Raw genomic sequence first — 12691 nt, 5'->3', positions numbered from 1 at the left:
CAGATGAGTGTTCCCACACTCACTGGAATGACTTTTATGAAAATTATTAGAAAAATCCCAGGAATTAAACAGTCATCTGCAGCTGTTCATACTTTTAGCTTCATTCTACCTTAAAATGCAGATATCCTATAAAAGTCACATGGGAGAGATTTCTATACTTAATTTCAGAATTAAGTAAATGAGATCTATGCCAACCACACATTCCAGATACTGTAACAGTTTAACATCCTTCAAAGAAAACATTTCTTCTTGGCCAATTGAACTCAGTATGCATACAGAAGAAATGTTCACAGACTTAAGAGAGAATGGAAATGGAAAGACAGAATACTAAATGTCCACAGGTGAGGCACAAAATATATGTATGTTAGGAACCTAGCTTTGAAAGGAGTAGGGAATGAAGGGGCCTGACAGATGCACAAAGTTGGAACAGATGGTGAGAGCTACAGAGAAGGATTTTTCACCCAAGTGTAGAGTCAGTGCACACAGTCAGGGAGCCAAGCAGAGGGGGAGAGACAAGGTTAATGAGGCAGGCTACAGAAATTCCATGGAGGGTTTTGAAAAAAAAGTAAATATCTTTAAAATATTGTGAAGTGTGGGATAGCAGTAGAGAGGTATGTGCATTTACAAATACACAGATACCTGTGCATGCACATAAACACATCAAAACAAATGATGTGATGTACAAAGGAGACAATTTTTTTCCATGCCCATTGTACTGGGTGCATTAGACACCCATGTGAAGGTACCTACTCAGTACACTAAGAATACAGCAGAGATTTGCTCCCCTGTCAGTTGTCAGACATTACATTAATTTAAAAAACAAAATCAAAGCAAATAAAAGCCCCTATTCATGCTGGAAAGTTGCCAATACAGAAAATGGAGACAATGTGTAACACATCAATATTGATGTGTTTCCAGGCTGCCATTAAGATTCCAGTCCATATTAGAACATACTGTCAAAAGGAGGCAGTTGTACAAGGCTACTGATTTGGAAACACTTGTAATGATTTAAGGCACAATTATTTTGAAAGAGATTAAAAATGTTGCTGGAAACTGCAGTAATGGTTCTTGCAATACAAAAAAATATATTAAAAAGTTAAGTAATTGAATTAAACTCACAAAGAAAAAAAACTCAAGTCCCCTGTTAAGCCTTTGTGTTTCAGGCTTTTGGAACTGAAATCTTTATGTGTGCAGCTGCAGGAGCTGAGCAGACTGAGTGGCTACAGCATCCACTTTTACCTGTTTTTAAAATAGATTACTATATCTGAAACCTGAGATGGCAGGTACTGTCAAAACTCAGGTGCTAAATGACGACTAAGTAAAACAGACAACCTGGAGTTTCTAATCCAACACCGACCCTCTTAACCTTGCTTCCCCTTCCTTCTGTGTCCAGCAAGAACCACTCCTACCTTCACAGCTAGAAGGCAACCCACAGTGCCACTGCCTTGCAAACGTTGTCACCAAGGCACAAACCCTTCATTGCTCTTCCTAATTTCTTACATGTTCACTTCTAGAGACACAGTCAGCTTTTGGGAACAGGGGTCACACCAAGATACTGGTCAATGGATGTAATGAAGTGGGCTTCATATCATTAACTCTGTGATAAGCAATGACATATATGCACCAACAGACCAAGAGGTCCATCTGTGTACAGAACCACCACTGATGAGCAATTTGTTTATTTGGCAAACAAATATAATGCACTGCATTCCCTAAACGTCTTAGATGCTTCAAATCCCTGTATTTAAGATGGACAACTTAAACAATAATGTTGGAAGTCAGCCACCACAAAAGCTACAGAAGTTCACTTAGTTTTTTCTGGAAGCAAGGAATAAAAGTTGAAAGTCTGGATATAGGATATTCCTCATCTTCCACTCCAGCAAGCATTAACAACTACTTCTCACCCACTCTGTCATTTCCTGATGCCTACCACTACTTCCAGAGATATAATTTAGCTTGATGTTTTTGTTTAAATTCTGGCTCTTGTCACTTATCATTCCAAATATCTTCATGAGGCAACAAAGCAAGGAAATGAAGTAGGAGTTCATCCTTTTCTTCAGAGTTATTTTTCAAAACCATTTATAGGTTCTATTCAGCCCAATCCACTTACTGGCTACAGTCAAAAGATTATGCAGAATTTTCTTTGTAGTTCTTAAGGAACCAGCAGTGCCACTTGGCCTAAGAGCAAAATACTAAGAATCTGGAACATTTTTGGAGCAAAAGAGAGAACAACTTAGACTAATAACAATCTGGTAATAAGACAAACAAATGGGGCTGTGTGTGGCCAAAAGAAAGCACTAAGAGGACTGAGAGTTTAGGGCTTTCTGAACAGGACAGAAACTGCATCCTACCCCACACATTCAGTCCGTAAGTACTTTTTCTACAAGTAGCAGTCACGCTTGAAAAATCCTATTATCCCCTAAGGAAATTGGCAAGTTACTCTCTTCCAGCAGCAACTAACTCAAGTGCTGGAACACCGTCATCACACTGTTTCAGAAGACAAATAGCACACCTAACAAAACCATCTTTCACTGAGATAGGTGACATTCACTAAACCAAAAGAATACAAAGCTCTATCTAGCAATACAAGAGAGGAAATTCTACCCCAAAGTATTTAGTTTACAAGCAAAGCCCAAGTTTTGTAATATCCAAGCTTAACAATCCTTCCTAAAATAAGAGTTGTGCAGAGGTCAGATCATTTCAAGTTCTTGCCCTGCAATAACCTCCAACTGATCAAATCTTGCATTCAGTTACACACTGTCTTGTCAATATGACTGGCAGAACTTGATGAGAACATCAAGTTCTTCGGGTGTCAATCAGAGTAGGACTTGAAGACAGTGGGCTTACACGTGTTTCTGAAACGCACATTGACCTTCAGATCCTTTGGTTATTTTGACAACACTGAGACTTTGGGAAGCTAGGGTAAGTTTTCTCAATTTAAAAAAGATCTTCTTCCTACTTGTAAACTGAAATAAATCATGTGGAATTGTTGAGATATGATGAACATGATTGCTGTAATACCATTTTTGGACAATTTTCAGAGCAGAGTCACACATTCAATATATCTCCATGGTTCTGTACACAGTAGAATTCTGCAGTTGCTTAAATTGCAACATAATTTTCTTTATTTTTGAATTTGCTGCGTCATTTTTTGAAACACTTGAATTTCAATGTATAATTAAGTCTCTCATCCTCACAGTTGCAATGAAAGTCTTCATGATATGAAAGGAATGTAAATCAAAATGGAGACAGCTTGATATAATAACTGCAGGAAGTGTGAACTGTTCCGCTGGCTCATAAAGTGCATCAGCTTAGACACCCCAACAGAACATTTTAAATGTCAATAGTGTTAATAACCATTTCTTACTAATCCAGTTCACCTCAGACTGACCTGGTTTGGAACACTGCTAGATGCAAAAATGCACAAAAAAGTGGTGGGACACAGAACAAGAAGCAGAAGATATCCCCAGTTTTCAGCAAATTTTTATTTTTGTCCAAAAGCCGGAGACTGAATCTATGTCCACAATACAGCGTTGAGAGGCAAGTTTTTACTTGCCTAGTCCATGTGCCTGTGAATATAACTGATGCTGTTGCAGACACCTCAGCACAGGTATCATTTCCCTTCCTTCCCGGAAACTAGAAATTTTAAAGATAAATCTATGTCAGGGACACAGAAATCACTGGCTACCACATACTTTAATGCCAGAGATTTATATCTGCATTTTCACAATGCAGATCTTTGCAACGTGAATCACAGAAAGACAGAAAGGTTAAAAGCCTTAAGAAAAGAAGTGTTTTTAAAATACCATATAGTTCACCTCACCTGATATAACCTTTGAAAATGAGGGTTTGGAATTTTGCTAGGCTTAAATAGGTCCTCAGAAGTTTCTCCGTCTTCGTGAACCAAATTCATAGAATCAATCAGTGAGTCAACAGCAGATAACTGATCCGCTAAGGCAGCAATTACATACAAAGGAAGATTAAATACACTTGCAGATGGATGCATTTCTTGAAACAATTTCTAAATGAAGATTTGCTTCACGATGTGAGATTTTCACCAAATCATTACATGCCAGAGAATACACTGCATCTATGGATGTGCCAATAAAGAATATGGATAACAGACACAATAATAAACCCCTGCTTTATTTAAAGACTCCAGTGTAAAGTCATAAAGCTTTTTTCTCTTTCCTCAGGACCTCAATTATTGCTTCCTTTCTGCTTTTTCTTTTCTTATTTTTCAAGATGTTTTCATTTGCAACAGAAGGTTTATAGGCCACTTAGAAAATAAGGAGAACAGTTGGTTAGCAAAACTAAATGGCGCAATATAAATTTTTTAAGTTATGATTGCAAATTAACACAGTTCACACTAGCCAGCCACTACCTTGGTAAGCAAGGTTTTAGAATTGTTATCCAACTGCTGGTTCCAGGCAAGAAGACAGAAACTGTTACAGAAGCAAACCAGCGTACTATATACCCTGATGTGCAGGTGCCCATTCAATGCATCTCACAGCAAATAGAAGAAGCGGGAGTGAATCTTAAACTACATTCATTTAAGACTCATTGCTGTGCAAAACTCTCAGAACAACAAGTCAAGCTTTGTGTAGCTGCATGTTCTCCAAAGATGCCATCCATCTCCATCTGGACACCTATAAGTGCGTGGTTTAATAACACTCCACGGAAAATACTGTCTTTGCCTTTGTACATTATATTAATAGACCATACTGCAAACAGCTACAGGACCAGCTTTGCACCAACAGAGTAGCTGCCTCTGCTCTAATTCTAGCTAGCTAATCACACACTGTAGATCTCACAAGGTTTGGCCATTTACTCCCACAAATGAGTTCAAAGATCAAAGGATAGAGGACTAATCTCAGCTCTCTATCACAGGATCCTGTGAGACTCACAATGCCAGAAGTCATTTAATAGGACAGCTGAAATACTGTCTGCAACCTTAGGTCTGCTCAGCCCACACCTGGAGTGGCAAAGCTTTAATACACATTTATGCTCCAAGATGACATAACCATAATGGATGCCCAAATACCTGGGTGTTTCCTCAAGCCAAAATAACAATAAAGCTTATATTGTCACTGGAGAACTGGAAAATATTCTAACTCTTTTACAGCATCTTGGAAGACAACAAGCAGGTTCCTTTTCCAGTTGACCAGCAAATGTCTTACCTGTTGGAATGCATTTTTTACTGTTTTTCAAGGATGAAAACACATATTGTCTTAGGTCTTCCATAAAGGGTAGCTGCACATAGATGAGACACTGTGCAAGAGAAAAGAAAAAACAACTGAGCCTGAAGAAAAAAAAAAATCTGTATTCCCCGAGTGCCATATCAGGGTGATATAAAACATAAGAAAAATCAGAAGATGTAATGTCTGTGCATATTAAAACACTTAAAACATTTACAGAGCAACACAATCAGAATAACACACAACATTATATTTTATAACATAGTGATGGCTACACTCAATTTTTCTGCTCATGGAATAAAGACCTCCCTGATCATCTGATCCCTTTTTCTTGTGTGGAGTTCCAATTATCCATGCTTTAAATATCCAGTATATTGGCGCTTTGGGAAGTTTTATCACAGCTTACTGTATTTTAAAGTCAAAAGCTGGATTTGTTTTTTTAAAAATTTCTCTGCCTCATTTTTTCTTTGTTCAATTACCTCCTCCAGTTCATACCACCCTAAATAATTCCTTTCCATCCTTTATGTTTATACCCTTCAAAAGTCTGAAGATTGTTGTGTCCGCCCCCACCTCCATCACTGCTCAGCCATGTTATACATATTTAGCTCCTTCAATAGTCTCTCGTAAGAAAGATCAGGGGAAACATATGCTGCAAAAGTTCTGACATACTGTGTTGCTTCTGGGTCTCTCTGCAGAAGGGCAAGAGTGAAGAATTACCTCATATGCATCCTTAATACACGGAAAAGCTACTCCAATTTGTGGGTTGCATCTTCTATCATAGGCATAGCGCACTATAGCCACCACTTTCAACTCATCCAATGCACGAACAAGTGCAGAAAAAGCAACTGCTGCATTCTGGAGGGAAAAAAGAAGTCTACAAAATCATGCAAGTTCTTAATCATGAAATACATCTTCCACAGGGAATTCAACAGCAATGATTAAGTCAAGACTAGTTTCCATTTTAGCTATAACTTTAACACAAGCATATTTTCATGTTTCTAAACCAAAGAAGCAGAAAGGTCAGATCTCATCACAATAGTGGATCCATTCAAAGCTGAGACAACTTAGATTCAGCACATTCCACCTTTTTCACCAGATGTGAAGAACTCTCAGAGGTTTTGCAGGAGATAGAGAAAGGGAGGTAAGTCAGACCCTTAAGGGAACATATCAGAGCACCACAGTGAGCTTTTTACCTCCAGTACTTTGGAGGTCTGTTCTAAACAACACAGTGACTGTGTTACTGTTCTGCATGAGAATCAACTTAAGCACCAATTTCAGGCTCATCATAACCTTGCTCAAATACAGTATCTACCAGTTTTTCATTATTCATGAGATACTGTATTCATTTGGGGTTTAATCCAACTTCTTTTTAACCTACTGTGCAATGAATTATGACATTTCTGTAAGCTGCATTAAAACCATTTATTAACACAGAAAGACAGGACAATCTCAAGCATCACTACTATACAGCAAAATACACTCAGCATTAAACTTCAGTTCACCTTACCTCATCGCCTTTTGCCGCAAAGACCTTCAGAGCCTGGTTGCCCATGTAGTAATGCCTCTGGATCTACAAATTCAAATGGTCAAGAGTTAGCCTGACTTAAAAGGTCACTAATGCAACTGGACCAATTAAATTACAAAACAACTAACATTACTCAAGTCAGAAGCCACCAAATTTAATTACAGTGCACAGAGGTTAAAGCCCTGTATATATCTCCATTTATCACTTAATATGGAATACAGTCATATTGGGTAGGATATTCTCATAGCTTCATACTGATGGGCAGGAATGAAAAACAGTGCTACTGGCAGCTGTTACCAGTCTGAATTATACTTCAGTAATTCAAGAGTTATTGTGGGAAGCTACAGTAGTTAATACAAGACCTAAACCTAACTGACACCATATCTATGCTATTACATTTTTCTGGCAAAGATACATCAAAAAGGAGCTGCAAAAAGTTGCATCCTTAATTAATAAAGCTACTTCAACAGCAACCCAGAATATATACAGCTGTGCTGGCAAAGAAGCATTTCTGTTAGCAGAGTTTATTCTATTCATGAACATGGCTGAATCAAAAACGAAAAAGTAGTTTCATCAAGGAGCATCACTGGAATAGCTGGAGCTACAGCAGCTCACACACACATAGAAACCCTGCAGTCATAGAAGACCCATCACAAAGATCACACTACTATGGATACTGGTTAAAATAACCTCTCTGTTAAAGAAAAAACTCTTTGAATTACAGTTGCAGAACTAACTTCATTATACCTTTGATTTTTCTTTCATTCATATTTTTATTTTATCTTCTTTATTCGGCAAATTACCATGAGGCTGTTGAAGTCAGTGACAACCTGCACCAGAGTAGACCTGTTTACTGTACTACAGCACAATTCTTCGGCTCAGATTTTTCTACCTGCAATTTTCCTTCTTGTTCTGTCTGGCTCAGGAAATTTTACGTTCAGTATAGTATAAATAACTAGATGTGTGTATCACTACATCTTTTTTTGTTTGCAAAAGAAGTTGTCTCTTTGTAATATTTTCAAATATTATTTCTTGATTTACATGGCATGGCTCATAAATTAAAAATCAAAGTTTAAGCGGCCTCTGATCTTCTTTCCTGAGGGATGTGAACAACTCAGGAGAATAATATAAGGTGGTTCTATTCCTTATTTAATTATGTATTTGGAGCTGTTCCAGTTTTTCTAGTCAATAATGAATTATCTTTCCATCGAAGTTTTTAAAAAAAATAATTTAATATAAAACATACATTTGAACAGTGGCAATTTTATTATTCTAAGCAATAAAATTTAAGAGGCAAAACTTGATATAACATGTGGCACTTGAAAATTCCAGCTGTAGTTAAAAATTCCTGATATCATTATCTATGCATTCTAATTTTAATCCTGCAAGCACACACAAATAATTTTATTCCACTGAGGGCATGGGCAGCTACTGCTGGGCATTAACTACTCACACTCCTGGCTACAGGACCAGAGCACATCTTGATATAATTTCTGTTTGTTATGAAATCTAGACACAAGAGAAGTACATCATAAAAATTAACCAAAAGCAATCAATATTTGGTACACTGAAAATTTTTAAAAACAGCTTGGTGATTCTTTTATGCGTATTTATGTGACTCAGAAAGTATCCCTAAAATTAACTGTAACCTTACAATAATTAACTATGTATCTGAAGGTATTACCACACTATCTGACCAACAATAGGAAAATAAAAATCCATGTGAAATAGCAGCTTGCTCACAGGAACACTATATTCATCATCTGCTTTCCTCTTAGTTTCCATTTTCAAATAAAGTCAGACTAAGTTGAAACAGGAGGCCAACCTCCAGCATAAGAAAACTGCACACGGTGAAATACATTTTGCAGAACTAAATGACAATAGCAAGACTCAGCTGGAGGCTAATAATGTATGGAGAGATCCAAGAAATTGTCTCATTGGAACACTGGGTTCAGACACATTTCATTCATTAGATCCAGTTTCTGGTACAGGAGGTAGCACTCCCTAACACCCCTCTGGCCCTGACCAATTTAGGGCACATAAGCTCAAGCATGAGATGTTTCCTTGCTCAATCACTAGCAGTGCACAAGATCCCAGGTTACTAAACAAATATACTAAACAGCTACACTAAACAACTACGTTTGAAGGTCCTCAAGGAGCAACCAGGCTACAGTTTCCAGTTAGGCTGGCTCCTCATTTCAGTAAATCATATAACTTCCTGGCTCCTCGGTTATTATGTTTAGGAACACTGCACTGTGGTAGTCTAATGACATATCTAGCAACAGGCACAAGGTCTCTGTGACACCTGTAAAGTAAGATGTTTAGCTACATCTGTTTGGGAGTAAGCTCCCACAGATGCTTCCGATCTCATGAGCATCTTTCCTTGATGGTAAAGGTGATGATGCCTTAGCCTTTTACTTTGTTCAGGCAGTGAGAGATTCCAAAGAGCAAGAGGGCTAGGAGCTGTCAGAACAGGTGTAGAATGGCCCTACGATTTTATTTCAGTTTTGACTGGTGAAGAGAACTAGGTGTGGATAACTCCAAGATGAGTAAAGTTTCAGTCACCCTGTGCAATATCCTGGAGAAAAAAGATGGGGAGCTGCTTAATATTCACATTAATTACTTGGCACTCATATCTCTGTACTCTCTCCTCATGTGTTCAGCTTCAAGAACAGTTTTGTTAAGCCTTTGCCTAAGGCTTTGCTAATGCTTAAGTCCTGGATTTTCTGAAGGAAATCACCTTGAGCTGGATAACTTTTATTAAGGTACTTGCTTAAAGTAAGTTTCTTAAAACCATCAGGGACAACGAATAGCAAAGTCAATATCACAATTAGAGATAAGTGCATTACAAACACCAAGCGCCTTGTGGAAATATGAAGAGTTTTTGAATGATGTCTAAGTTCTAAGAAGTCTTCACTACATTTACATTTTATCACAATAGAAAGAAGAGGCAAGTCATGGTTCACTAACTAATCCTTATGGAATTGGGAATTAATGGAGTCAGTTTTCATATTGCTTTAATATTAATTTAATGCTGAGGGAGAAGCTTCTGTTAAGAAGCAGCCTTACTCTTGACTGGACAAAGCCCAGAAAGGTTGCTGCGTGAGCTGAACAGAAGACAGACTATTAAAGCTTGCAAGATGAAATACCTCTGTCTCCACTTTACAGAGATCTGAGTTCAGTGGCTCTGGCTCCACTTCAGGGTCCAATGGCCACATTTACAAGCTCCTCTCCTTTGCAAGGCCACATACGGCTTACATGAATTACTAGAATCAGAAAATAAGTCACCCCTGCATACCTGAGTGGAGATGCCCCATTCCCAATATTGAAACTCAATACAACACCATGACTTTACTGAATTCTAACCAAGATCAATTGTCTTGAATAACCCAGGAAGCTGAATAGGAAGACATTTAGTATCACACCTGAGAGGATCTAGTGAATCCCAAAACAGAAAAACACTTTCCTTCTGTTTTGTATTTCATTTGCTCTTCATCTTCCTTGGAAAAAGGAACTATATCACTCCCATACCGAAAACCTGGAGAACAAGAGAAGAGCATCTGGTAAGCATATGGGCCTACAATTTTAACACCAAAATTAGCTCTCTGAATATTTTAACAATGCATTCATGCCCCACAGCTACATTCCACACATGCTCATAAAATTACTTTCCCTGTTAGCAAAAAAAACCCCAAACACCCATAGACACATTTTGTACTTCGTGAACAGCAGTTGCACTACTCCTTGTACATCATTTTATGTAACACGAGTACCCTCAGAGAGCAGGAAAGAAAATAAGAGAACATCTTGCCTAACAAAGTTACGCTCACAGAATAGATTTAAGCAAATCAGAATAGATTTCAGCAAACAGATTGCAACACTCTCTGCAAACATAATACAAGCAACCTCAAAGATACCACAAATCATACCACATGAGGTGACACCAGAAGAGATTCAGAGAATAAAATGTGCTAACAGTGGAAGCAAGATACACAATGGAAAATGAAAACACTCCTGTATGCAGAACTGATCTTCCTATATATTTGTGTTTTACTTCCTGTGCCATACATTACAGGCATACATCCACAAAACAGGAAGCTGTAATTTCTCAGAGGTATCATCTGCTCCAATTGCTTATTCTCCTATCTCAGCTTCCAATATTCTCCCTGTAACGTCATCACTTTATTATACTACCACAGACTAAGGATGGTATCCCTCAGGTGTGAAGAACAAAGAAGGAACAGAGATAAATCCCTGGATGAAAAACTTACAAGCAGATATATTTTCCTACAAACTGGAAAGCAAACACACCAACAGAATGAAAAATATCAGTACGGGTGCTGCAAATATAAAATATTGTCTAATTATGACATTTCTCAAAAGACTCACAAAAGTCCAAGAGGCATCAGAAGCTCTTTTAGCATTAGAAATATCACACCACTGATAGGGAAATCCTATATCTGTTTTGTTCACACTGAACTGCTCACCACTTCTTTTTACTAGTATATCACAACTACTTACTAACTTAAGCAGTCAGGAGATTAGCTGAGAACCAGTAACAAATCCTTCAAAATGCATTCTCTGTAAGAAGTGGATTTTTTTTTTTTTTACACACAGCTTTGAAGTTGTAAAACATAACTAGACCGTTTTTTAACCATCATTTCTGTTTAAAGAAGGTCATATTGTCGTTGGGACTTTATCTGATAGTGCTATGAAACACCTATGAAAGCTAAAATTGAAATAGATTAAATAAAAAACACAGCTTATTCTAATTTTCAATTTATGTTATTCATTTGACAGCACTTTCTATACTGTTATCTGAATTTTTCTGCTCTTTATAGTTAATATACTTGCCCTACTTGCGTAGGATTGAAACAGAAAAGGAAAGGAAAAAAACCAGTAACAAAATTTATCTGTACAATCACAGAAAATGAAAAAGATTTGCTTAACTCCATCTTTAAAAGTAAGTACACTATTTCCTGCTGTTTCTGGGGCCGGTAGTCTTCTAAGGAAATTAATCTGCTCAGAAAGAAGCTGCAGGTCATGAAAAGTATTTTGCATACAACTACTTCAGATTGATCCTGTTACAGTACAGCAAAGCTAGTACTCTTGAACACTAAACCTTCCTTTGATGGCTTCATCTTTCCAAGAGCAGAATAACTAGAGCATTTGCTCATCTACAAAAAAGCAGCACTATGAAAGTATTCATGTTATCAGTACAACTGAAGATCTAAAAACGGAATAGTGGTAGCAGAACTACTCACTACAGAACTGAGGTATGGCCTTCCACAGCATACAGCTCAGAACACTGTAGTGCCTTCTAAGTTCCATCTGTTGTTATTATTATTGATGTTGTTATTAGTCCTATTATTATTATTCCTATTGTCATTATTATTCCTATTATTATTATTCCTAATTATTACTACTGGCAAAGTAAGATTTTTTTTAAAAAAATATGTGAAAACAAAGTCTCATGTAACAGTCTCTGTGTTCCACCAGCCTACAGAGCTAACATTCTAAGATCACTGCTAGGCTTCAAGGTATAAAACTAAGAGGCCCTTAGGTCACCTAAAAGTCCAAGCCATGATCTTCCCTTTATCTTGCACATACACATGTCATACCTTGAATAGTATCATCTTTCTGAACCTCTGTCTCATCATCATCATTCAAGCAGTAAACAGTTTCCTTTTGCACATCCTCTTTTCTGAGGGATTTAGCATCCACAATTGCCCAAAGTTTTTTCACCCTCTCTTCTGTGACCTGGGTATCAGAATTCAAAGAAAAGGAATGTTTAACATTTCAGTGGGACCCAGAGTACTTACCAGAACACACAGAAAATCCTTAACCTAAGTGCTGCATTGCTTTGCCAATAAAGAACTAATAAAGACAGTGTCAAATAATGCATCTCTGGCTGCCACCACAGAGCTTTCAGCACCGCTTCATCTGTATGAGACTTAACAGGGGAACT

General features: G+C 37.6%; 1 protein-coding gene across 1 annotated transcript in view; it reads right to left on the bottom strand.

Annotated features, from left to right (window-relative positions):
• Positions 1-12691, bottom strand: part of XRCC5 (X-ray repair cross complementing 5) — a 49293-nt gene that overhangs the window by 22850 nt on the left and 13752 nt on the right. The window contains exons 8-13 of the mRNA XM_058840164.1: positions 12345-12483; positions 10149-10261; positions 6706-6768; positions 5916-6053; positions 5181-5271; positions 3824-3951 (exon numbers count right to left, since the gene is read on the bottom strand). Coding sequence (XP_058696147.1) covers positions 3824-3951; positions 5181-5271; positions 5916-6053; positions 6706-6768; positions 10149-10261; positions 12345-12483 — 672 coding nt within the window. The remainder of the gene's footprint in view (positions 1-3823; positions 3952-5180; positions 5272-5915; positions 6054-6705; positions 6769-10148; positions 10262-12344; positions 12484-12691) is intronic.

The sequence above is a fragment of the Poecile atricapillus genome, chromosome 5, assembly GCF_030490865.1.
Source record: "Poecile atricapillus isolate bPoeAtr1 chromosome 5, bPoeAtr1.hap1, whole genome shotgun sequence".
Classification (NCBI taxonomy): domain Eukaryota; kingdom Metazoa; phylum Chordata; class Aves; order Passeriformes; family Paridae; genus Poecile; species Poecile atricapillus.
This window is presented reverse-complemented; position numbering and strand designations above follow the sequence as displayed.